The following is a 27759-nucleotide window of genomic DNA, read 5'->3' as shown; positions in this document are numbered from 1 at the left end:
GCAGTGGACGGCAGCATTGATATGTATATCATGCCCCCATGAGGTCATATCCACAGTAATCTCTAGCAACCAATCAACAAGCAAAAATCATGTGCTGTAACCTCTAGCAACTAATCAGTGAGCTGTAATATGTGCTGTACCTTTGGTGACCAGTCAGTGAGTGATAATGATACACTGTAACCACTGGCAACCAGTCCGTGAGCGGTAATGATACACTGTAACCTCTGGCAACCAGAGCTACTTGCTGCTATTTATTGTATGTCTCAGTTGTCAGAGCAGGTGGAGAGCGAAACTGCATGGGGGGGAGGGGCCCCAAGAAAATTTTTGCCCAGGGTCCAATCAATATTAAAGACGGCCCTGACTGGTGCTCACGCAATGGATCCCAAAAAGAAGAGAGTGCGGGTCTGCTGGGAGACTCCTTTATATCTTCTCTCGTAATTCTCCCCTGGAGAGGGTGGCTTGCTGCTAGATGTAGTTTGCAAAGGATCATAGCTGTGGAGAAGACTACAAATTACACAATGCTCTCCTTCAGAGCTCAGGAGTGTGATGCAGATAACCTGAGCCGAGCACTAGAGGGGAACAGGAGTAGCCTGCAGTGGTGGAGATAAAGTCTGCTACTTCATATTACAGTGGTCTGCTCCCAGTTACAGGTGTACTGATATTACTGTTTACAGTTTGCATTGTTTAGGATAATGTGATCAAGCTCTTACCTGATTTTGTGTGGTATAAATTCTGTGTGAATTTACAATAAAGTCAGTTCCAGTTTGCACCTAAGCTAGTGCTGTCTAGTTCTTGGATGCGATATTCAGCTATAATATCTGGTTACAGAGTGGAGGAAGCTGTATCTTGATGGGGGCACCCTGGATTGGTGCCATGTGGTCAGTTCCAGCTACCAAGCCGGGGCAGGTGCGATCTAAGCACAGCAGATAAGTACTTGCGGTTGTCAGCCTGGCAGGGTGGTTGAATGGCAGTCAGGGTTCAATATTTGGAGGATAATTATTGTCAAATCTGCGGTCAAAAGGCAAGCAGAGTTCAGAGGGTATTCCAAAGTCCAATCTGAGGCTGATAACATGGAAATTCAAATTAGAAGGCAGGGTGGGGATCAAGTGAAGTCATAGACCAAGGTACAGGAACGAGGCAGGTAAACAAGGAGCTTGAAGCATGTGTTGCAGACACTATTACAAGCATGACACTAATGGCGCGTACAAACGGTTGGATTTTCCGATGGGAAATGTTGGATGTGAGCTCGTTGGCGGTAAGTCCGACCGCGTGTATGCTCCTTTGGACATTTGTTGTCAGACTTTCCGCCAAAAAATGTTGGTTAGCATGCTCTCAAATTTTCCGCCAACAAATGTGTGTTGTCAGACTTTCCGATCATGTGTACAAAAGTCCAAAGTACAAACACACATGCTCGGAATAAAGGACAAGCCAGAAGAGCTCGGTCTTGTAAAACTAGAATTCGTAATGGAGATATCACGTATGTCTTGTATGTCACTACATTCGGAATTGTTGGCCAACATTTGTGGGACCATGTGTATGCAAGACAAGTTGGAGCCAACACCCTTCGAACAAAATTCCACAGTTTTCCACGGAAAAATCTGATCGTGTGTATGAGGCTTTAGGACTTGGTAGGTTTAAAACAGGTTTGGTCTCCAACCAGAGATGGTGTCTACAACAATCACCCTACAGGTGAACAGTCGAAGCAATTCTCGATTGAAGGGTAACGTAATTCAATACCTCATTAAATGGAAAGGGTATGGCCCTGAGGACAATTGGGAGCCCGAGAGCAACTTGCATGCTCAGGAACTTTTACGGGCTTTCAAGAACCACCATGCTTTCATATTGGCCCAATTGGGCAGCCGGAGTCTGCCCTTAAGGAGGGGGCTCTGTCAGAGAAGTTATCTGGTTGGTCGCGGTGCTGGCCGTGCTGGTGTGCGTCGATGTGCGACAGTGCGTGCTGGCGTGCGTGTTCCTGTACGCGCTGTGGTGCTACATTCAGAAATTGTTACCCAACATTTGTGGGACCGTGTGTATGCAAGACAAGTTGGAGCCAACACCCTTCGAACAAAATTCCACAGTTTTCCAGGGAAAAGTCTGATCGTGTGTATGAAGCTTTAGGACTTGGTAGGCTTAAAACAGGTTTGGTCTCCAACCAGAGACTGTGTCTACAACAATCACCCTACAGGTGAACAGTCAGACAGGGAGCAGCTCAGCCAAAACCAGTATGCTGGATTGAGACCAGTAGCTGCCAAGGAACAAGAGCTTTACACAAATACATGCTCTTGACGGACACTCTATTTAAAAACGCATATATGGTGATTCCCAACTCTGGGAATCGGCCGTTCGCCTGTTTGGCGAATTCAGAACTTTGTGGACCGTTCGCACCAAATTTGTGTGGAACGAACGGCCCACAATGCACTGTGCCATCGCAGTGCTTTGCTGGCTCGTGATCGGCCAAGCATGCACTGTGACCCCGCATGCTTGGCCAATCACAGCACCGGCAGCAAGGAGAGCCATAATTGGCCACAGGCAGGGTGCCTGTGGCCAATTATAGCTCAGGGGGTTTAGTACACGCCCCACACTATATAAGGCCGCCAGCGCGGTGGCCTTGTGTAGTGTGTTGGCGTGCAGGGAAAGAGCTAGATAGGCAGGGACAGTGTGTTCTTTTCTCAGCCATCTGCAGGAGTTAGTGGGTGTTGTGTGCCTCCAGCACAGTATACACCTTTATCTACCCTTTATTGCTGGTGTTCTCTAATAAAGGCATCTACAGGAGTTAGTGGGTGTTGTGTGCCTCCAGCACAGCACAATATACACCTGAAGATACCCCTTATTGCTGGTGTTGTCTGTTGCATATCTTGCATATTATCCTTCGAAATCAAAAGTGCTAATTTCCAACCTTCGGGTCCCATAGACTTCGATAGGTACGAATTTTTAGTCCGTTCGAATGTTCTGGTGCGAACCAAACCGGGGGGGGGGGGGGGGGGTGTTCGGCTCCTCCTTACCCCTCACTAAAACTATTCAATGTCCCAGACCAGGTGTTTTATTTTGTTTAAAACTGAGCTGCATGCTAATGACTTTCTTTTCTATTCCCTTGTGAGTATAATAAAACCTACTTTGTTCTCTATTCCAGGAAGAGAAAACGTGATTGTGGTAGCTGATCACTTGAAGAGCAACGAGACTGGAGATAAGGAATGGATACTGAGAGAGCAGCCCAGAATTCGTACCGATGCCGAGGATTTGTTCCTATTCACACAACATGAGAAATGCCGGAGGAGTCTGGAGACGATAAAAGACATTATACAGAGAAGTGAGTCTTCTGATAGAATCGCCCGTATGGTTTATATAACCAGTGTAAGGTTTGGGGTTAACTGAAGTGTAGCCCCCCCGCCAGCGAGAACAGTCCACACAAATATTTCCTTGTCTGGGCTTGCTGGCCTACTTTTATTAACCATGTCAATACCGGGCACTTTTGCCCCTTCATGCCCAGGACAATTTTGAGCTTTCAGCGCTGTCGCACTTTGAATGACAATTGCGCGGTCGTGCTACACTGTACCCAAACTAAATTTTTATTATTTTGTTCCCACAAATAGATCTTCCTTTCGGTGGTATTTGATCACCTCTGAGGTTTTTATTTTTTGCTCAACAAACTAAAAAAGACTGAAATTTTTGGAAAAAAAAAGTTTTTCTTCGTTTCTGTTATAACATTTTGTTTTGTCCTTCACTGAAGGGCACTGATAAGGTGACACTGATGGGCACTGATAAGGTGACACTGGTGAGCACTGATAAGGAGGGACTGATATGTAGAATTGGTGGGCACTGATAGTCGGCACTGATAGTTGGCACTGATATGCAGCACTGATGGGCACTGACAGGTGGCACTGATGGGCACTGACAGGTGGCACTGATGGGCACTGACAGGTGGCATTGATGAGCACTGACAGGCGGCACTGATGGGCACTGACAGGTGGCACTGATTGCTATTGATAGGCGGCACTGATTGGCACTGACAGGTGACATTGATGGAAACTAATAGATAGCACTGATGGGCAGCACTGATTGGGCAGGTACTGACAGGTGTTAATGCTGGGCACCGATTGGCACTGTGATGGACACTGATTGGCACTATGGTGGGCACTGATTTGCACCGTGGTGGGCACTGATTGTCACTTTATTGGGCACTGGCAGGGGGTTGTGATGGGGCACGGACTGGGCACCAATTGGCACTTTGTGGGTGGCTGTGCTGATAATCAAAGTACTGATTGTCAGCACAGACCCCCCCTCCTACAGGGAGAGCCACCGATTGGCTCTCCCTGTCAGCGAGAACCGAGAAATGCCATTTACCGACACTTCCTGGTTCTCGCGATGATCAGCTGTGATTGGTCACAGCTGATCACGTGGTAAGAAGCCTCTGGCAGAGGCTTCTTATCACGAGTGGAGATGTGGGGTCTCAGACCGACACGCCCCCGCGGGCGCGCGCCAGCATCTTATCCTGCTGGGTGTCATATGATGCCCAGTCAGGATAACAGAACCACTTCCCACCCATCATTCTGTTATAGGCCGGGCGGGAAGTGGTTAAAGAAGATCAAACAAAGTTCCAGAAATGGAAACACAGGGGTTTTTCCCTGCAGGGGGTTTTCACCATCAGCACCAAATAAAAGGATATTCAGCCTGAGTGTCGGGACAAGGTCATCCAGAGCCCGGGGCAAACATGCCAAACTGCTCCCCCCAGCCCCAAGGTGCATGAGCATTATGTGTCATCAAAAATCCGCCCAAACCAAAAAAACAAACAAACTGAGCACTAATCTTTTTCACCCCCTCCCAGTGCAAATCTGCTCCCCTGCTGAAATCCCCCTCCCAGCACAAATCTTAACCCCCCATCCCCCAAATCCCCCCAATTCAAGTGCCCCCCCCCAAAAAAAAATCACTCCTCCTAGCACAAATTATCTACCTCTAAAATTGCCCCTCCCAATAACCCCACTGCAAACCCCCCCCCCTTCCAGCACAAAGCGCCTCAATCATCCCTCCTAGCACAAAATTGTCTTCCCCCTGTTCCTCCTTCACCTACATTTTAGAATACCTCCAAATTTCACCTCCTAGAACAATACTCCCTGCTGCCCCCCAATTCCTCCTTTCCAACACAAATCCCCTCCCACAATTTCCTTGTGGTGCCCCCCCTCACATTATACCACAGTGCCCAGGGCAGCCGCACCTCCTGCCCACCCCTTGTCCCGGCCCTGTTCAGCCTCCTGGCTTACACATGCAACATTGCACGCAAGAATACCAAGCCACCTGGCTCTCTTTAGCAGCAGCACCGCTGCTCAGGCTCTCACATGGAGCCCTCCTGACTTCTGTCAGCGACCTCAGGCTTGTGTCTCTGGCTTTCACAGTGCACACCTGGCACTCTCTGGCTTCTCCCTTGTAAGCCTTGACTCCTCGGGATGGTGGAGCCCAGAAGCATGGTTAGGTGTCTACAAATAGCCCTGTCAGTGTGCTGGTGGCTCGCAAAATCAGGACCCAGGACTGGGGATTTGATCCCACCCGGATCGCTGCGAAATCCCCGGCCTCCAGGTCCCAAAAAGGATTTTCTCAAATAATGAGGAAACTGAAAAGCCAGTTTCCTCCCAAATAAGCAGATTCCCTGGAGCCCCTCAACCTGCCTGGTTGAGAATTCATATATACACATATGCACTATATTACCAAATGTATTGGGACACCTGCCTTAACAAGCCTCCCAGTCTTAGTCCGTAAGCTTCAATGTGGAGTTGGCCCGCCCTTTGCCGCTATAACAGCTTCAACTCTTCTGGGAAGGCCGTCCACAAGGTTTAGGAGATGTGTCTATGGGAATGTTTGACCATTCCTCCAGAAGAGCATTTGTGAGGTCAGGCACCGATGTTGGGCGAGAAGGCCCGGCTCGCAGCCTCCATTCTAATTCATCCCCCACCTGAAGTGGTTAAACTTTAACATCATAGAAATCGTCCAATTGTTATTTGTTTGTTGAGGTGCTCGTGTTGTTGATCGCTCTGTTTGTCCACATTAGGTGTGAGGAGATCTCAACGGGAGGAAAGCTCTGGAGGAATTTCTTCTATAACTTCACCAGGATCCAGATCTGTATGTATCGGACTTCATCCTTTGCATTTATAATGAGTGTGAACTGCATGAACATTGCAGCCATTTTTATATTTCTTTTCTTTTCTTTTTATTTTTTTTTATATACAGTATTTTACAAAAGTAAGTACACCCCCAGTCACATTTTTGTAAATCTTTTCTTCTCTCTTTTCATGTGACAACACTGAAGAAATGACACTTGTCTACAATGTAAAGTAGTGAGTGTACAGCTTGTATAACAGTGTAAATTTCCTGTCCCCTCAAAATAACTCAACACACAGCCATTAATGTCTAAACCGCTGGCAACAAAAGTCAGTACACCCCTAAGTGAAAATGCCCAATTAGCCATTTTCCCTCCCCGGTGTCATGTGACTCGTTAGCGTTACAATGTCTCAGGTGTGAATGGGGAGCAGGTGTGTTAAATTTGGTGTTATCGCTCTCACTCTCTCATATTGGTCACTGGAAGTTCAACATGGCACCTCATGACAAAGAACTCTCTGAGGATCCAAAAAACTCAATGCTGCTCTACATAAAGATGGCCTAGGCTATAAGAAGATTGGCAAGACCCTGAAACTGAGCTGCAAAGACCATACAGCAGTTTAACAGGACAGGTTCCACTCAGAACAGGCCTCGTCATGTTCGACCAAAGGAGTTGAGGTCACGTGATCAGCGTCATATCTGGAGTTTGTCTTTAGGAAATAGATGTATGAGTACTGCCAGCATTGCTACAGAGGTTGTGGGGTGGAGGGTCAGCCTGTCAGTGCTCAGACCATACGCCGCACACTGCATCAAATTGGTCTGCATGGCTGTCATCCCAGAAGGAAGCCTCTTCTAAAGATGATGCACAAGAAAGACCGCAAACAGTTTGCTGAAGACAAGCAGACTAAGGACATGGATTACTGGAACCATGACCTGTGGTCTGATGAGACCAAGATAAACGTATTTGGTGTCAGATGGTGACAAGCGTGTGTGTGGGGAAACAGGTGAGGAGGACAAAGACAAGTGTGTCTTGTCTACAGTCAGGCATGGTGGTGGGGGTGTCATGGTCTGGGGCTGCATGAGTGCTGCCGGCACTGGGGGGCTACAGATCATTGAGGGGACCATGAATGCCAACATGTACTGTGACATACTGAAGCAGAGCATGATCCCCTCCCTTCAGAGACTGGGCCGCAGGGCAGTATTCCAACATGATAACGATCCCAAAACACACCTCCAAGATGGCCACTGCCGTGCTAAAGAAGCTGAGGGTAAAGGTGATGGACTGCCCAAGCATGTCTCCAGACCTAAACCCTATTGATCATCTGTGGGACATCCTCAAATGGAAGGTGGAGGAGCGCAAGGTCTCTAACATCCACCAGCTCCGTGATGTCATCATGGGGGAGGGGAAGAGGACTCCAGTGACAATATGTGAAGCTCTGGTGACCTCCATGCCCAAGAGGGTTAAGGCAGTGCTGGAAAATAATGGTGGCCACACAAAATATTGACACTTTGTGCCCAATTTGGGCATTTTCACTTAGGGGTGTACTGACTTTTGCTGCCAGCGGTTTAGACATTAATGGCTGTGTGTTGAGTTATTTTGAGGGGACAGGAAATTTACACTGTTATACAAGCTGTACACTCACTACTTTACATTGTAGACAAGTGTCATTTCTTCAGTGTTGTCACATGAAAAGAGAGAAGAAAAGGTTTACAAACATGTGACTGAGGGGTGTACTTACTTTTGTGAGATGCTGTACATTAGTCTTCCCACATGTGTGTACATTTTACATCCGTTAAGTGCAGCGCTTTTGGGAAATTTCAATGGGCTGCCCAACATGCAATGATTGCATGAAAGTAGTGCATGCACCTTTTTTTAACCAAGTGCCGTCTGCATTTTACGGTAGGCGGGGCGGCCCATACAGGCACAATCACATACCTCTACACCGGCAGTGTCTTCCGGGGTCTCCTAATTTCCTGCTTTTTGTGATTGGCTCACTGATTGTTCCAGGAGTCTGCACTAAGATACAAATCAGGTTTTGGGCATCAAAAATTAAATTTTTGGTAACATACTCCCTAAGGGAAATCACATCTAAGGGAATGCAGGCCCTGCCACATTCCTTATTAGAACCCTGCAGGTGCAGCAGCTGATTGATAATTAAATAAATAATAAAGTCATCCCCATTCGCATGAGTGGAGATACCGAGATAATGTCTGCAACTACAAGCAACATCCTGGTATCTTTTCTTTTTTTTTAGCCATTGATACTTTGTAAAGTAAAAGCCATCCTAGCAGCTAATTAACTGCTGGATGGCTTTTACAAGCAATCCAGCTGCTCCTGTTGCTTGTAAAAGCAATCCAGCGGCTAATCGGCTGCTAGGATGGCTTTTACTTTACAGAGTATCACTGGTCAGAGCAATAATTCCAGCACCGGACATCCTGCGTAACTCTAAACTTTAACGCGTCTTCTATGGAGATTTTTAGGCACAGTCGTTTGGCGCCGTTCAACAGGCCCACGCAATTTTAAAGCGTGACACGTTTGGTATGTCTTTACTCAACTGAACATCATCTTTTATATTTGACCAAACGATTGGGTATTATATTTTGTTTTTGCACATTAAAACTTATTAAATTGTATTTTTTTTTAACCACTTTACGACCGGCGCCCGCCGATGTACGTCCATTTTTTTGAAGAGGGATATCTCAGTAACGGAAGCAGCTGCTGCCACAACCAAGATATCCATCTCTTCAGGCGTCGGTCGTGTGTACGATAATGGTGGTCTCCGTGGCGGGTTCACCACGAGATCACTGTTATCGGTGGTGGGAGAGGTGCCACCCCCCCTCCCGCCGCTCTCCCGCACCCTCCGCCGCTTACCGGAGCCGTCGGTAGCGGCGGAGGCGATCGGGGCCTGTCATGTCTGTGGTATGGAGACGAGTGAGGCTAAGATGACCCCCCACCCGTCTCCATACCATAGCCAAAACGTCAGTCCCGCCCATACCTCTTAAAGGCACATTTTTTCAATGTGATTTTTTTCAAATGAAATTTTTTTTTTCTTTTTGCATTTAAGTCCAAATATGAGATGTGAGGACTTTTTTGACCCCCCAGATCTCATATTTAAGAGGACCTGTCATGCTTTTTTCTATTACAAGGAATGTTTACATTCCTTGTAATAGGAATAAAAGTGATCCAATTAAAAGAAAAAAAAAAAAAACAGTGTAAAAATAAAAAAAATAAAGTAAAATAAATAAGAAAAAAAAAACACCCCGTCCCGACGAGCTCGCACGCAGAAGTGAACGCATACGTGAGTAGCGCCCGCATATGAAAACGGTAGTCAAACCACACATGTGAGGTATCGCCGCGATCGGTAGAGTGAGAGCAATAATTCTAGCTCCTCTGTAAGCCCTTGTACACGCGGTCGGAGAGTCCGTCGGAATGTGTCCTATCGGACCGGTTTGTCGGATAATCCGACTGTGTGTGGTATGCATCGGACTGTTTCCGTCTGAATATCCGTCGGACCCAATTTTCTAACTTGTTGGAAATATTTCCCGACAAAATGCTCCGATCGGACATACTCCGATTGTGCGTAGAGAATTTTGATCGGACCAAGTGCCACGCATGCTCAGATCAAATTCCTAGACCAAAGCTATTGGCTACTAGCCTGAACATAGTCCCATCGTAACGAAATTACGTCATCACGTTCTGAAAGATCGTATTTTTCGACAACTTTGTCCGACCGTGTGTATGCAACAGTTTTGGACTAGATCCGACGGACAAAATCCAACAGATTTGGTTGTCGAAATCTCCGACCGTGTGTACAAGGGCTAACACAAAACATGCAACCTGCAGAATTTTTTTAATGTCGCTTATGGAGATTTTTGAGGGTAAAAGTTTGACGCCATTTCACGACAACTTTGAAGCTCGACATGTTTGGGTATCAATTTACATGCGTAACATTATCTTTCACAATATAAAAAAAAAAAATTGGGCTAATTTTACTGCTGTCTTATTTTTTTATTCAGAAAAAAGTACATTTTGTTCCCCAAAAAAGTGCGCTTGTAATGCCCTGTACACACGGTCATAAATTCCGACGGAGAAGATCCGATCGGATTATATTGTTGGAAAATCCGATCATGTGTGGGCTCTGTCTGACTTTTTCTGTTGGAAATTCCGACGGAAAAAAAATTCAGAGCGGGATCAAAAATTTTCTGACAAAAAAAATCCGATCTGACTTTTTCTGATCGTTTGTAGAGAATTCCGACCGGACAAAGTGCCACACATGCTCAGATCAAATTACGAGACCGAAGCTATTGGCTACTAGCTTCTACGTAGTCCTGTTGTAACGCAACGAACGCCACCACTTTCTGAATGATCGGATTTTCCAACAACTTTGTCCGATCGTGTGTATGCAACACCAGTTTCGGAGAAAAATCAGTCGGAAAAAATCCGACGGATTTTGTGGTCGGAATGTCCGACCCGTGTGTACAAGGGCTTTAGACCGCTGCGCAAACACGGTGTGAAAAAAAGTATTGCAATGACCACCATTTTATTCTCTAGGGTGTTAGAAAAAAAAAAAACAATATATAATGTTTGGGGGTTCTAAGTAATTTTCTCGCAAAAAAAAACATGTAAACACCGAGTCTGAAAAAGAGGCCTGGTCCTTAAAGTGGTTGTAAACCCTTACAACACACTTTGACCTACAGGTAAGCCTAGATTAAGGCTAATCTGTAGGTCCAAGAAATATCTCCTAAACCTATACGGTTTAGGAGATATTTGCCCGAAGACAGGCACCGCTGTCTACGGCGCATGCGCCGTAGACTGCGGCGCGCAGGCGCACTGAGTGCGGCATCGTCAATGACGGAGCTGCCGCGCGTGTCGGCTTCCGTGCGCATGCGCGGGAGTGACGTCATCGCGGCTTCGCCGAATGACAGCGGTGAAGCTGCGAGACCCACCGAGAAGATGGATGCGCCGGACTACAGGGGACAGCGGTGACTTCGCTGGCTCCTGTGTCAGGTAAGTGACACATAATGGGCTACTATGCGATGCGATGCGATGCATAGTAATCCATTATGCTTTGCCTTTGCAGGAAATGAAAGAGGAAGTAAACTCATCAGGGTTTACTTCCTCTTTAAGTGGTTAACAAAAAGCTTCAACTTATTTTTTTTTCTTGTATCAAGTCAGGTGATTCTGAGAATATTGGCACAAAGAATAATAATAAATGGGAACGTACGGCGCCTCCTGCAGCTGGCTCTACATCAGGCAAACCAAGTAGGCCAAGCCAGTCACCACTTCCTCCATACCGGATCGGCATCTTCTCCAGGTGCGCCGAAAGTCATTACACCTGGCTTCTTGACAGGCTGAAGGCACCGGACCGCAGGAGATCGCTTGACATCAAAGTGGTCTGCATAACAAATGATTATAAGACGTTCAGTTCAGGACTGGAAACGTGCCAGTTTGGCATTCTGTATCACACGCTAAAGCATGGAAGACTCAACATCACCGATGTCACAAACTCCCTGTATGACGGCGAGCTCCGGAACATGTCACATTACCTGGGTGAGTGCTCATTATCTTAGCAAAATGTTAAGGATGTTCTTACCACCGAGTCCCTCATGCTTATCCAACCTTAGCCCTTGTACACACGGTCGGAGATTCTGACAACCAAATCCGTCTGAGTAATTCCGGAAGAGGTCCGGAAGTGATGTTGCATACACACGGTCGGACTAAGTTGTCGGAAAATCCGATTGTACATAACGTGATGGCGTTATTTCATTACGATGGGACTACGTTCAGGCTAGTAGCCAATAGCTTTGGTCTAGGAATTTGATCTGAGCATGCGTGGCACTTTGTCCGTCGGAGTAGGCTACACATGTTCACAGTATGTCCGATCGGAGCATTTTGTCGGAAAATTTTACCGGCAAGTTTTAAAAGTTGGTCCGTCGGATATTCCGACAGAAACAGTCTGATGGAGACCACACACAGTCGGAATATCCGACAAAACGCTCCGATAGGACACATTCCGTCGGAATCTCCGACCATGTGTACAAGGGCTAAAAGATCTACCAATCATTATAGTAGGGCTAAAGTATTTATTTATACAGTAAATCCTTGGATTGTGAGCATAATTCGTTCCCGGGAAACATGCTTGTAATCCAAAGCGCTCGTATATCAAAGCGAATTTCCCCATAAGAAATCATGGAATCTCAGTTGCTTCGCTCCACGCCCATTTCTTCATAGGTCCTTCAGTTTATAGTCTGTATAAAAAGATTATAGCGATGTGCAACCGTAAAAAGTCCATCCACAAATGGAAGCTTCCACACAGGGATTATGCCCCACACACACGAACGGATTTTCCGTCTAAAAAATCTTGGATGGTTTTTCCAACGGAATTCCGCTCAAGATTGGCTTGCCTACACACGGGTCATACAAACGTTCTCGGAACTTTCGACCATCAAGAACGCGGTGATGTACAACACTACGACGAGCTGAAATGAGGTTCAATGCTTCCGAGCATGCGTGGAATTGTTTCTGAGCATGCGTGGAATTGTTTCCGAGCATGCGTGGAATTGTTTCCGAGCATGCGTGGAATTGTTTCCAAGCATGCGTGGAATTGTTTCCGAGCATGCGTAGGAATTGGTACAGAAGATTGGGATTTCCAATCGAAACTTTTTCCGACCGAAAAATAGAGAACCTGCTCTCAATCTTTTGCTGGCTGGAATTCCGCCAGCAAAAGTCCGATGGAGCGTACACACGGTCGCACTTTTCAACCAAAAGCTCTCATCGGACTTTTGCTGGTGGAATGTCCGATCCTGTGTACGGGGCATTAGAAGCAAAATCCAGCAGGCGCTACAGAGTATAAAAGAGAAGAGAGGCGCCTCTAAGTGTAGCAATATGGTTGCATTTCATGAAGGTACAAAATGTATCCACTCACATGGTTGATAAGTAAAACAGGCACATCTAAGTATGCAGGCATCCGGGGTAAAGCAGTCCGCTTAGACCATCCCCCGCACCGCCGGCTCTCACTGCTGTCAGTCTGCAATCATGACCGGGAAGACTACCCTGCAGTACAGCGATCTGAAAGTGAGCCTTGAACCGCTCGTGGAGCACAGCGTAGAAGGGATGACACTGATGGTGGTGCGGAGGATGGTCTACGTGGACAGCTTTACCCCGGATGCCTGCATACTTTTTAATTATCAACCATGTGAGTTGCTAAATGTGGTACCTTCATTAAATGTATCCAGATTTCTACAGCGGATATCCAGATTTTCTTAGCGGCGCCTCTCTTCTCTTTTATACTCAGTGGTGACATGACACTACTTGCATATCAAGACATCGCTTCTAAGTCAACATTTATTTAAAAATGTTGCTTGTCTTGCAAAACTCTCTCAAACCAAGTTACTCTCAATTCAAGGTTTTACCGTACACACAAACACACACACACATATATATATATACAGGGCCGCCTTTAAGGCAGGGCAAAAGGGGCAGCTGCCCTGGGCCCTGTCATTGTTGTGGGGCCCAAAGCAGCTGCCTCATACTTGCCAACTATCCCAGATTACATTCCCTTGTCCCTTGAAGTTTTAGTCCTGTGCTGCTACTAATGCTGCCCAGCTTTGCCCTATTGTTGTGTACAGGTGACTCACCAGCAGACCCTGTGTTTACATGTAAATACTGGCATTCATATGTAAATAGCCGAGGCCAACTGCATTGATATGTAAATAAAGGTAGCATTCATCGGTATATCATGCCTCCCTGCAGTGAGAAGATGTGCTGTAACCTGCAGCAACCAGTGAGCAGTATTACTGTACAGCAATCTCTAGCAGCCAATCAACAAGCAGAAATGTGCTGTAACCTCTAGCAACTAATCAGTGAGCCTTAAGGCGTGCTGTAGCCTCTAGCAACTAATCAGTGAGCCTTAAGGCATGCTGTAGCCTCTAGCAACTAATCAGTGAGCCTTAAGGCGTGCTGTAGCCTCTAGCAACCAGTCAGTAAGCACTAATGATATGCTGTAACCTCTGGCAACCAATCGCAATAGCTGCCTGATCTGATACGGTAAACTGATTTTAAGTCTAGCTGCTATTTATTGTATGTCTCAGAGAAGGTGGAGAGCGAAATTGCATGGGCAGAGGGGGGCCCTAAGAAAATTTTTGCCCAGGGTCCAATCAATATTAAAGACGGCCCTGTGTGTGTGTATATATATATATATATATATATATATATATATATATATATATATATATATATATATATATATATATATATATATATATATATACACACACATACATACATACATACACACATACACACACACACACACACACACACCGGGACCCATACCCACATGTTGTTGGACTTCGGGTGGTTATACTGGGTTGATGCCTACAGCTGTAGGTATCACCCCAATATTATTTTTTAGAGCCGTCAGTCAGCTCTCTTGTAAAAGCAAACCTAGCCGCTAACTAGCCTCCGAATTGCTTTTATAAGCAGCGGGAGGGAACCTGCTGCCTTCCGCTACTTTCTCCCCGGCTCTCCCGTCCCACTGGGAGACCAAAAACGACCAGCCTGCTCATGCGCCGACTGACTGGAGAGACAAACATTACCCAGATCGGCTTTGATTAGCTCCTGGCTGTGGAAACCTGGAAGCGATGACCTGACAGTGTGAGTGAACAGTGCCCCATCTTTGATATTAGAGGGAAGAATTATGCCCCATTGTTGGTGGCATTTGGAGTAATAGTGCCCCAAGGACTGGATAAAGGCAAGCAAGTTTAGAGACCACCGGTGTAAAGGATGAAGAACAGCTTGAATCTCTATGTGTCAGAAACCATGAAATCAGGCCGAGACAGAAGCACAGAAGTACAGTTAAATCACACTTGTTTAATAATAAAAGTAAAAAGAACAAATGTAGTCAAAACATAGCCAAAGTTCAGTAATCAGAACGAATAGTCAGCCAAGCCAGAAGTCAGGGATCAATGTAGTGGAACAGCAAGCAGGATCTGGAGCCAGAAGGGATGTCAGCAAAGCCAGTCTTAAACAGGATCGCAGGAGATAGTTTCTTGTGATGTGACCAAGGCGAAGGCAGAGCTCCTCTGGACTGGACGGCTTAAGTAGGCAGGACTGATGAGCAGGATCATCAACAGCTGAGTAACTGTGGAGAGAGATGGGAGCTGGCAATTAGCCGACGGCTGAGCGGCCAACTCAGAGAAGGAAGGGCTGAGCCCAGCCCTGAGACTACGGCATGTGGTGTTTTGACCCCCCCCCCCCCAAATATGTTGGATGTTTTGTGTTTTCCTGCTGTGAACTAATTTCATCATTAAAAGATTTTAGACTCTTGGACATTTGTTTGGCACGCTCTTTTAGATTGCATATATGGGGAATTTATCAAATGTGGGTCAGCCTCTCCCCAATGGGAGTCCATGTTTTGTTGAGAGCTGCCAAACCACAGGTACTATGACCAGCGTTAATTTGACTGACCCCACTTAAAAATGATATATAATATCGAATGCCTAGTTTTTACCTTTCTTTAGCCTAACCTTATTCCATGTACACACACGATCGGAATTTCCGACAACAAATGTTCGATGGGAGCTTGTTATCGGAAATTCCGACCATGTGTAGGCTCCATCGCACATTTTCCGATCGGAATTTCCGACAAACAAAATTTGAGCTCTGGATTTCAAATTTTCAAACAGCAAAATCCGTTGTCGGAAATTCTGATTGTGCGTACACAATTCCGACGCACAAAATTCCACGCATGCTCGGAATCAAGCAGAAGAGCCGCACCGGCTATTGAACTTCAATCTTCTCGGCTCGTTGTGCGTCACCGCGTTCTTGACGTTCGGAAATTTGGGCCAACATCTGTTGAAAAAAAAAAACATAGATTTTGTTGTCGGAAATGTCCGATCGCGTGTGAACGCGGCATTAGTGTCATCCAAGGACCAGAACCCTTCGGGGTCCCAGACCAAGTGTTCCTTTTATACTTTAAATTCAGATCCGTGCTAATAACTTTGGGGGTTTTTTTTTACGTCTTTCTAAATATAATGAAACGCATTTTGTTCTCTATTCCAGGAAAAGAAAACGTGGTTGTGGTAGCTGACGACTTGAAGAGCAACGAGCCTGAAGAGAAGGAAGAGATACTGGAAAACCAGCCTAGTATTCCTACCTATGCCAAGGATTTGTTTCTATTCACAGAAGAAGAGAAATGCGTGGGGAGACTGGAGGCAATAAGAGAAATCATACAGAGAAGTGAGTTTTCAGATGTAATCGCTTATATAGTTAGTAACATAGTTAGTCAGGTTGAAAAAAGACACAAGTTCACCCAGTTCAACCATAAAAAAAAATAAAAATAAATAAAAATAAAAAATATCATACAATCCCATATACCCAATCCTATACCCACAGCTGATCCATAGGAAGGTGAACCCCCTCCCCCCCCCCCCCCCCAGAAAAGCAGGATCCAATTTGCTACAGCAATCCAGCAGCTAATTATTTATATATTTATATAACCAGATCCAGTATCGTCCATCCTACTGCCAAAATATCTCATCTGTTCTATAATTGTAGAGAAAATCCATCCAATGGATGTAGCTCACATCTGTGCATTTTATGGAGAGGGCCAGGGACTTTTTGGTTCCATAGACGTCAATGGATCAAAAACGTGTGTATTGAAAAAAAAAACGCAAAAATACACCTGGAATATGCAAACAATGTCAGAAACACTCATACATTTTAAAATTACAAATTTATTATAGATAGATCAGCTCTCTCAGTCTACGCATTTCACCGGACTTCTGCTTCATCAGGACATTCGATTTACAGCAGCTGTTCTCGTAACAATAAGATAAAAGAGTGATAATCTGTCTAAAAAAAAAAGATAACAAATATAACACATAATATGAATAAAGCCATTTGGTTTGTATCCCATGACCAAATAAAAAAAAAACCACACAACCCACATATTTAACCACTTAACGACCAGCGCACGCCGATGTACATCCATTTTAATTCAATAATTTTTATTGAAGATTTTCAGCAGAACAGTAAAGATGAACATTCCTTAAAACAAACAGACATTATCCACCTTTCGCATATATATATATATATATATATATATATATATATATATATATATATATATATATATATATATATATATATATATATATATATAGCCATTCTAGACAAACATAGACCTAGACTATAACATCACATAACAGGCCTGTAAAACAATCAGGCATTATATTGATACATCAATTGTATTGTCGTGCACCCCTATCATCTAGTCAATTCCTCTAAAAGGAGTATGTCCAGTCGAAGCATACGTGCCCCAGTCCCCATGGCGCCCCAAATGGGATCAAGCTGCTGACCAGGGGTTGGGCCCGCCCACTAAAACCAGGGTACTCCCATCCCATCCCCACAGGGTTACACTACCTGGGATGCCGATAGGTATTTTGTGCGACTAATGCTGCGTACACATGAGCGGATTGTATGGCGTACTTAGTCCGTCGAAACACATTTCAGCGGACAATCCGCTCGTGTGTGGGCTTCAGCTGACTTTTTCAGCATGCAGTCCGGAGTACTAAAGCCCCGTACACACGAGCGGACTTTTCGACATCCAAAGTCTGACGGAATGATTCCGTCAGACTTTTCGATCGTGTGTGGGCTGCAACGGACTTTTGATTCGCAAAAGTCCGATGGACTTTAGAAATGAAACATGCTTCAAATTTTTCCGACGGAACTCCACCAGACCCAGTTCCTACCGAAAAATTCGCTCGTGTGTGTGCTATTCCGACGGACTAAAACCGACGCTAAGGCAGCTATTGGCTACTGGCTACTGGCTATGAACTTCCTTATTCGAGTCCAGTTGTACGTCATCACGTTTGAATCCGTCGGAGTTTGGTGTGATTGTGTGTGGCCAAGTCCGCTCAGTCGAAAAGTCCGTCAGAACTCTGTCGGAACTTCGGCAGAACTCCTTCGGAAGTCTGTCGGACATAAGTCCTCTCGTGTGTACGCGGCATAAGAATTTCATTTTTTTCGAAATTCTGTCCGTCATACTTTGGTTTCAGCGGACAATACGGTCGTCGGTATGCTAGTTCGACGGACTAAGAATGGCGCATGCCCAGAAAGGATTTACAGGGCGGAAGGGTGCTTTGCTGTGTCTTGGACTTCCTATTTCTAATCCCGTCGTACGTGCTGCACACGTCATCGCGCAAGCTTTCGACGGACTGTTTGTGTATCCGTGTGTGGTCAAGTCCGTTCAGTGGAAACTACAACGGATTGTCCGTCGGATTGTATGACGAACTAAGTATGCCATACAATCCGCTCGTGTGTACGTGGCATTACTAGCCCATAGTATGGCTGCTGTCTTGCTTAGGACCCCATTAGGGATATATCACGGAACACCAAAGGAGGTGCCAAAGAAGGAAAGAGAGAAAACGTGTGAGGGAAGAGAAGAGAGAGTATAATATGCTATTCAAGTGCTATCTGCCTCGGAGGACAGATTACCCGGCTGCACCCCCGGAATAAGAGAAATATTACACATCCTTGCCCAAGGTTCCCAGGTCAACCGAAATCTCTCCGTTTTGTCATTCCATTTGGCCACCACTTGTTCTTGCACCATTATCCAAGTTACCTTAGTTCTAAACATCTCAAAGGAAACCGTATGCTTCTTCCAGGCCTTGGCTATTGTAACTTTGGCCCCAAGAAAGATAAAAAATGCCAGCTGCTGAAAATGTTTGGGTAGAGCCGGGACGATATGATTTAGTAAGGCCGTACTGGGGTGTGGTACTAAAGTGAACCCCGTAATGGAACTAGCCGTGCAAAATACTTTCCGCCAAAAAGAGCGGAATCGTGGGCAAGACCACCAGACATGAAACATGTCCCCTTCCAAACCACAGCCTCTGAAGCACACTGGCGAAGAGCCCGGAAAAATTCTAGCCAGCCTGGAAGGAACATAGTACCGATGTACATCCATTTTATGAAGAGTGATATCTCGGTAACGGCAGCAGCTGCTGCCACAACCGAGATATACAATCTTTTCAGACGCCAGCCGTCTGTACGATAACGGTGGTCTCAGCGGCGGGTTCGCCGTCAGTAGAGGTGGAGGCGATCGGGTCCTCTTCCTAGCTGGGTATGGAGACGAGTGAGGCTAAGATGGCCCCCCACTAGTCTCTATACCATAAGAGGGCGGAAGCGACATCAAAACGTCACCTCCGCCCATACCTCTTAGGCCGCGTACACACGGGCGGACTGTTTGCCCAACTTTGTTCGTCAAACAGTTTGACAAACAGTCCGCTCAAAATTAGCATGAGCGGACTTGACCACACACGACGAACGAACAGTCCGCTGAAAACTTGCGCGATGACGTGAACGGCACGTACAATGGGACGAGAAATTCGGTGTCCGATACACTGCAATGCAACCTTCGCCGTGTAAATCCTTTCTGAGCATGCGCGAGACTTAGTTTGCCGAACAAGCCTACATACGAGCGGACTGTTCGCTCAAGCCAAGTTTCAGCGGACAGTCTTATGGAAATTCCGAAAAACTTTGTTCGTCAGACTGTCCGCTGAAACTGTCCGCTGAAGCCCGCACACGAGCGGACTGTCCGCTGAAACACTGTTCAGCGGACAAAGTTGGACGAACAGTCCGCCCGTGTGTACGCGGCTTAAAAGTTATATTTTCTTAATGCAATTTTTTTCAAATTACTTTTTTTTTTATTGCATTTAAGTCCAAATATGAGATGTGAGGATTTTGTGACCCCCCAGATCTCATATTTATGAGGACCTGTCATGCTTTTTTCTATTACAAGGGATGTTTACATTCCTTGTAATAGGAATACAAGTGATCCATTTTTTTTTCTTTTAAAAAAGAGTGTAAAAATAAATAAAATCAATTAAAATAAATAAGAAAAAAAGAAAAAAAAGTTTTTTAAAAACACCCCGTCATGACGAGCTCGCGCGCAAAAGCGAACGCATACGTGAGTAGCGCCCGCATATAAAAACGGTGGTGAAACCATACATGTGAGGTATCGCCGCGATCGGTAGAGCGAGAGCAATAATGCTAGACCTCCCCTGTAACACAAAAAATGCAACCTGTAGAATTTTTTAAATGTCGCTTATGGAGATTTTTGAGGCTAAAAGTTTGACACCATTCCACGAGCGGGGCGCAATTTTGAAGCGTGACATGTCGGGCATCAATTTACTCGGCGTAACATCGTCTTTCACAATATAAAAAAAAATTGGGCTAATTTTACTGCGGTCTTATTTTTTTTATTCAAAAAAAGTGAATTTTTTCCAAAAAAAGTGCGCTTGTAAGACCGCTGCGCAAATACGGTGTGAAAAAAAAAGTATTGCAATGACCGCCATTTTATTCTCTAGGGTGTTAGAAAAAAAAAACAATATAAAATGTTTGGGGGTTCTAAGTAATTTTCTAGCAAAAAAAAAAAAAAACAGTTTTAAACATGTAAACACCGAGTCTGAAAAAGAGGCCTGGTCCTTAAAGAGGGATTCCACCAAAAAAAAAAAAATATTAAAAGCCAGCAGCTATAAATACTACAGCTGCTGACTTTTAATAAATGGACACTCACCTGTCCCGGGTTCCAGCGATGCCGAGGCCGATCGATCGCTCAGCTCTCGGCTGCTGCGGCCACCATTCGAGGTGAGGGAATCAGGAAGTGAAGCGAATCGGCTTCACTTCCTGGTTCCCTACTGCACATGCGCGAGCCGCGCCGCGCAATAAGAAATCTCCGCGCTGTCACTGGGACCCGTGTGTGTCCCAGCAGACAGCGCGGCAGGGCAGGAAATGGCGTAGACTCCCACGGGAGTCTATGCCCGGAAGTGGGTGAAAATACCTGTCTTTGACAGGTATCTCCACCCCCCTCCCCCCTGAAAGGTATCAATTGTGACACCGGAGGGGGGGAGGGATCCGATCAGCGGAGGTTCCACTTTAGGGTGGAATCCCGCTTTAAGTGGATAAGAATTTTAAGAACTAGTCACAATCCCATATACATGTGTATGTGATAAAAACAAATCAATATAAGGGCAGCGATGTGCTTACCAATCAAAACATAAATGTGAATAGATAACAAAAGGCTAAATCAATAGCTTATATATATATATAACATATATATATAATGTATAATATATATATATATATATATATATATATATATATATATATATATATATATATATATATATATATATATATATATATATAATAATAATATAATAGCTTATATGATATCAACTTATTGAGCAAAAAAAACCCATTTATTTATTTATTTATAAAAGCAGTTATTGGTGCTAAAATGAAGTCCTCTAATGTGCAGTACATACAGTATAATCCTTGTGTGACGTGAGCCCATCAACGAATCAAGAAAAGGAGGACTTCTTGATCCAATTCCTCCATTTGTGCTGCAAAAACCAAATGATGTACCACCCCACTCGTGCTCCCCCTCCCCCTCCCCTGGTAGATGTATCCTCACCTCGACCTGTGTGACCTCACAATTAGGCTCGGTCAAACACAGCCAGCCCCACGGCCACCCCCCTGGTCGGTTGAGGTCACAGGCACCGCCCACCCCACCTGTTAGTCGGTCAGCCCTGCACTTACCCCATCTAGGTCGCGGGCAGCGCCTTCGCCGGTCAGCGTCTCCTCCTCCTGGTGGCTTACGGCGGCTTCCCCTGCTTCTCCTATTCCTCGTGGCCAATAGGATCACTTCTCCTCTCGGTCAATCGGGTGAGTGGTCTCAGGACCCACGTCTTGAGCATAATTTGTTATTGTCACACAACTGGGTGGGCCAGGGGCCCATCCCAGCCCTTTTTTGAAGCCTATTAGAGCCTCTAATTCTGGCATCCTGCATGTAGATTAGGGGGCCGGGTGCATGGATTAGGGGGTGGCCCCTGCACCCCGCATTACAGGCCACCACTGGTCAAACAGCACTTGTTAGCCTCTCCAGGGCTAAATCAAGTTGATCTAGATCTCCAGAATCCTGTACTCTTCAATAAAGTAGCTTTCCCGTCAGTAGATAATATCAGGGTACATATGGGTAAAGAAAGGCTTGTATCATCTGTATCATTAAACAATTACTTTATTTAAACTTGTATTTTTTTTTGAACAATATAGTTTATTGAACAATTGACAGCTTGATACATTGCAGGAAAAGAACAAGTATATCCATCAACATTCAGCCCACAGGGCATTGAAAAAAGGAAAAACATGTTGTTCTATTACATAAGTCCGCTATAGAGCACCGCACAATCCAGTGTTAAGAGTTGGTACATAAGAAAGACAAGCCATAGGAAGGTCTCCATAGAAGCGGGAACCTTAACATAAAACATCAGTGTCAAAGTCAAAAACCCCCTGAAACTCGTGCAAAATAATATTTTCATTTGTGGGGGTAGGAATTTTTGAAGTGTCTGAAAAAGGGTTAGAAGAGGGAAGTAAAGGATCAAGACAGGAGGATAGGGGATAGAGGGGGGGGGGGGGTAGTTTGAGGGGTACCAATTCCATTGGCCCCGAACCCGAGGGGTGGACAGAGATACCATTTTGCATATTCGTACATCATAATAGCCAGCTTCGGTAAAATCACATTTACAATTAGACAGAGATATAGTTAGACGGGCTGATTATCACAAATCAACCAGTACAGAGTTTTGCATAACCATCTGTAAGTTTAAAAATAAACCAGGGTCTCCATAGTGTGTGAAATTTATCGTTTTTTTCCGAGGCCATCGCCACGGTTTCTTCTAGCTTATATAGGAAGTCTACTTCTAAGAGCCATTCCCGCAGTTAAGGGGGGTGAGGCGATTTCCAGTGCCGAGGAATAATTGTCTTAGCCGCATTCAGCATATGGCGTACCACTGATCTTTTGTACCTGCCCAGAGAGTAGTTGGAGATGTGGAGCAAGCAGCACTCAGGTGTGAGAGTAATTTTGGTTTCGGTGATGGCCCTGATCTGTGCACAGATCTCAATCCAGAAACTCCGCAACTGTGGACAATCCCACCAAATATGTATCATATCACCCCCTGCCCCTCCACATCTCCAGCAGAGTTCTGACGTGCCTGGATACCATTTGCTAAGTCTGACTGGTGTAAAATACCAATTTGACAAGACCTTGTATGCTGTTTCTTGGGAACTAGTGCTTATGGAGCACTTGTGTGCCAATATGCAGGCATGTTTCCACTGCTCATCAGTGAAGGTTGTGGAGAGGAACCTCTCCCAGTCTCGTTTATGTTTGGTCGAGTGGTCTGTCCTGGTCGCCTGTAACCAACTGTAAATCAGAGAGGTCGCCTTCCGAACCGGTTCTCCCATGATGCACAGTTGCTCAAACCATGTCTGTTCCCTCAAAACATGCGGTCTGTTAGTCGGACAGTGTACAAAGTCGTGCAGTTGTCGGTATTGCCAGTGCGTAAAATGCTTTGCTCTTAAGTCTCTAGAGAGGTCCTGAAAAGACCTAAGCTTGCCTGCCTCTACGCAGTGTGCTATTGTCACAGCGTCCCATCATTTCTGTGCGGGAACGAAACTGTAGTGTGTCCTGATGCAACGCTAGGGTTGTGGGCTAAGGGTGTCAAAGGGCCCGGATCGGAGGCCAGTCCACATTGGCGTGAAGCCTCTCCAAAGACCTCCAGGGTGGGCCCTATCAGGGGGTGTGAGGACAGTGAGGCCGAACGGGCCTCCCTGGTGACCCAAGGCAGAAACCGCAAGGGAGTCTCTGTCATTTGGCCCTCCAGTCCCACCCAGTCTTTGGATGCTGCATGGCAATTCCAGTCCAGAATACGAACCAGGTGTGCCGCATAGTAGTAATATTTGAAGTTCGGTAGATTAATCCCCCCCTTAACTTTTGGCAATGTCAAGGTCGATAAGCTAATTCGGGGTTTCTTCCCGGCCCATATGAAGTCCCTTATTAGCGCTGTCAGATGTGCGAAAAACCGTCTAGGTAGTATGATGGGCAGAGTGTGGAAAAGGTACAGTACCCGTGGCAAAACCGTCATCTTGACCGCCGCCGCCCTTCCGAACCATGACAGTGGGTGACGGTGCCAGTCATGAAGATCTGTGCGAAGTTCATTTAGGAGGGGTTGGAAATTTTGTACATAAAGGTTGTCCAGGTCGGGTGTTAGCCAGATCCCCAGGTATTTAAGTCTGTGGTCTACCCACTTGAAGGGGCAGTTAGATTTGGCAGACAGCAGGCGGGTAGAGTTAAGGGAGATATTCAGAGCCTCAGATTTTTTAATTAATTAATTAAATTAATTAATTTTAAAGTTGGAGATGTATCCAAATAGCTCGAATTCCTTCAAGAGGTTGGGAATTGAAGTGTGGGGTTGGGTTATGACAAATAGGAGATCATCCGCGTAAGCGGCTATTTTAAATGGCGTTTGTCCCAACGTAAGGCCCTTGATCGACGGATTAGCATTGATTGTGCGGATGTAGGGTTCCAATGCTAGGATAAATAATATAGGGGATAGAGGGCACCCTTGACGCGTGCCGTTTCGTATAAGTACTGGTTCCGAAAGGGTTCCATTGATTTTGAGCCGGGCCGTCGGGCTTCGATAGAGTGCAGAGATCCAGGCCATCAATTTTGGTTGGAAACCCACCCACCTGCATACTGCAAACATGAAGTCCCATGCCACTCTGTCGAAGGCCTTCTCCGCGTCCGTAGACAGGAGAAGGCCCTCGACAGCATCCCCCCTAATACAATGGAGAAGGTTTATCGCCTTAACCACATTATCCCGCGCCTCCCTCCCTGGCATAAAACCCGCCTGTGTCGGCCCGATTAGTTCGGGTAGCAGAGTGTTCAACCTGGTAGCAATAATTTTCGATAAGAGCTTTATGTCTAAATTGAGCAACGAAATCGGTCGGTAACTGGAGCAGGAGTTGGGGTCTTTCCCAGGTTTAGGGAGCACTGTGATGTGCGCTAAATTAAAGGAAGGTGAGGGTTCCTGGTGTGCTGAGAGGGAATTTAAAGCGCGGAGCAATGGCTTCGTCAATAAGGGTATAAAGGTCTTATAGTAAATAGCGGAAAAACCATCTGGGCCCGGACTCTTGCCCGTTTTCAAAGATTTAATAGCCCGGATTAGTTCCGATTCCTCAATGGGTTTATCTAGTTCTGTAGCGTCGTCCACTGATAGGCCTGGCATGCCGCTGTTACGTAGATATTGGTCTATGATCGCGCATCTCGGCCCATCCACCGTCGCCGGTTTATGCGAGGGTGGAATGTTGTAAAGCTTAGAGTAAAACCTATGGAATTCCGCCGCAATGCCTTCCGTGTCGTGTATTAGCCTGTTTTCCTTGTTTCTGATCTGGATAATGGTGTTGGAAGACCGTACGCCCCTCAAAGCTCGTGCCAAAAATTTGCCATTTTTGTTCCCGTGTTCATAAAAGAATCCTCGCCGAAAAAATAATATCCGTTTAGCCTGTAAGTCCAGTTTATCCTGGAGCGCCTTGCGTGCAATAAGCAGGTCATCAGCCCGAGCAACCGCCATCGATCGTTTGTGTTGAGCTTCTAAATCCCTCACTTTTATAAAAGCCTCTTTCAAATCCTGTTCCGTTGCTCTTTTCTTTTGTGCCGCCAAGCCTATCAGCCTGCCCCTGAGAACGCACTTGTGTGCCTCCCATATAGTTAAATGGGAAACATCCTCGGTGGTGTTCTCTCTAAAGTAGTGTTGTATAGTTTCTCTAATCTGGTCTAGGATTGTAGGATCCGTCAGTAATGTTGGGTTAAGTCTCCAGCCGCTCGACTGTGGGCGTGAAGGTTGTAATGCGAGGTTCAAAGATATCGGTGCGTGATCCGAGATCGATCTCGTCCCGATATGCGCCTCTTTAAGGTTGTTCAAGTCCCTTTGTGTCACAAATAGAAAGTCGATACGGGTATACTTGTCGTGTACAGTGGAAAAGTAGGTGTAATCTCTGTCCAGTGGGTGCAGAACTCGCCATGAGTCCGCCAATGTTAGAGAGTTCAAGATAGTTCTGATCTTTTTGAGCTTACGATAAGTGATAGCGGACTTGCCGTCCGAGGTATCCTGGAGGGGATCCAACGGAACATTGAAATCCCCACCCAGGATTATGCACCCGGCGGCAAACCCAGCAAGTTCATCAATCATGGTTTGGCAAAAACTCACATGTGCTGTATTTGGAAAATAAACCCATGCTAACGTAACAGGGAGCTTCCCGACTGTGCCCTTGAGGAATAGGTACCATCCCCCCGGATCCGCCAGCTGCTGTGTGAGCTCGAATCCAGAGTCTCTCCCTAACAGTATCGAGACCCCTTTAGTCTTCAAGTCAGGGTTAGCCGCATGAAAGGCTTTAGGGAAAAATTTGTTAGTCATTTTAGGAATGGAATCAGCCCTAAAATGGGTTTCTTGCAGAAACACGAAGGACGGCCTCCCCTTCCTCAAGTGGCGGAGTAGTTGCGTTCTTTTATGCGGTATATTGAGACCGCGCACATTGTGTGAAACCACAGTCGGGTTCTGGCCTAGAGCAGAGTAGATCATTATGTAATAGATAGAGGAGGGAGGGGAAAGAAGAGGGTATAGAACAGAATAGGAACAAGTAAGGGAGTGGGTTTAGGGGAGGCCAAGAGAGGCATGAGGGATTGAGGGGAGAGAGAGGGTGGGAGAGAGAGGGGGGGAGGGGGGGAGAGAGAGGGAAGGGGAGAGGGAAGGAAGTGGGGGAGAAGGGGAGTAGAGAAGCCCACTAACTGACACCAAGAGAGTGGGTCAAGAAAATTCAGTTAACAACCTCCAGGGGGGTGGCCCCCAGAGGCAAAATCTAGAAGTGGGGCCGTGGATTGGCCCCCTCAGCGACAGTCCCCAGGGCAGAAGAGAGCCCCAGTGAAGCCGCCCAGGGTACCACTCCACGATACCCCTTGCGGGGGAAGTGGGAGAGCACTCAAAGCAATGCCAACAGACAGAAACCCAGTCAACCCGGGGTGATTAATCCGTCTGCAATTGCCAATCATTCTCCGCATCCCCCCAGCCCCTTAATATGAAGCTTAATTATATTCGTGCATAATAAAATTAACAACCGTAACCAACCCATTCATTGGGTGTAAAAAGAGAAACCTTATACCACAGTGTTAGTACTTATCTAGAATAAAGCAGTTCGGTCACAGCTACATGCCAACCATTGTCCTCCTGTGGTGAGTAAAAAGGTAGAGGGGAACATAACAACCGGTCGGACGGTCCGCCCGGTCTGTAGCGTCCGTGTGAGTTCCGAAGAAGCAAGTAGACACCGCAACAAAGAAGGAGGCGTAGAAATCGATCGGCTGATCCGTCCGATCCATCGCAGGGGCGCGCCCGTGCAAGGTCCGAAAGAACATGTAGGTACCGCAACAACTTAAAGGTATAAACTGGGTACGAAGCGAACCAACGAACGATGTACAAAAGAAGAGAAGGAGGGCCGTTCGGGCCACGACTCCATTCCAAGCACAACCGCCTATAAGATCCTAAGGGTGATATAAGAGTTCTTCTTACCGACCGTTCATCCTTCCTGAGGTGGATTCAGCTGTAAGGCCCTCGGAGCGGAGGAGCGCCTGGGTGTGGTGCTCCGGCCCGGTGTCGGCAACCTCTGGAACTTCCCCTTCTTGTGTGGGGGCTTAGAGGGCGTGGAATTGGGGGAATCCGGTGAGGGCTGAGTTGCTGGGACATAGTGAAAGTCCTTGTACCAATCCGGGAGATCGATCGGTG

At 46.1% G+C, this 27759-nt stretch overlaps 1 protein-coding gene across 2 annotated transcripts in view; it reads left to right on the top strand.

Annotated features, from left to right (window-relative positions):
- Positions 1–27759, top strand: part of LOC144000368 (uncharacterized) — a 74119-nt gene that overhangs the window by 42334 nt on the left and 4026 nt on the right. For both annotated transcript variants that reach the window (XM_077494167.1, XM_077494168.1), the window contains exons 8-11: positions 3131–3307; positions 6038–6108; positions 11257–11635; positions 16148–16324. In XM_077494167.1, coding sequence (XP_077350293.1) covers positions 3131–3307; positions 6038–6108; positions 11257–11635; positions 16148–16324 — 804 coding nt within the window. The remainder of the gene's footprint in view (positions 1–3130; positions 3308–6037; positions 6109–11256; positions 11636–16147; positions 16325–27759) is intronic.

Source organism: Lithobates pipiens, unplaced genomic scaffold, assembly GCF_037356315.1.
Source record: "Lithobates pipiens isolate NorthernLeopardFrog02 unplaced genomic scaffold, aLitPip1_a1.2 Scaffold_22, whole genome shotgun sequence".
Lineage (NCBI taxonomy): Eukaryota > Metazoa > Chordata > Amphibia > Anura > Ranidae > Lithobates > Lithobates pipiens.
This window is presented reverse-complemented; position numbering and strand designations above follow the sequence as displayed.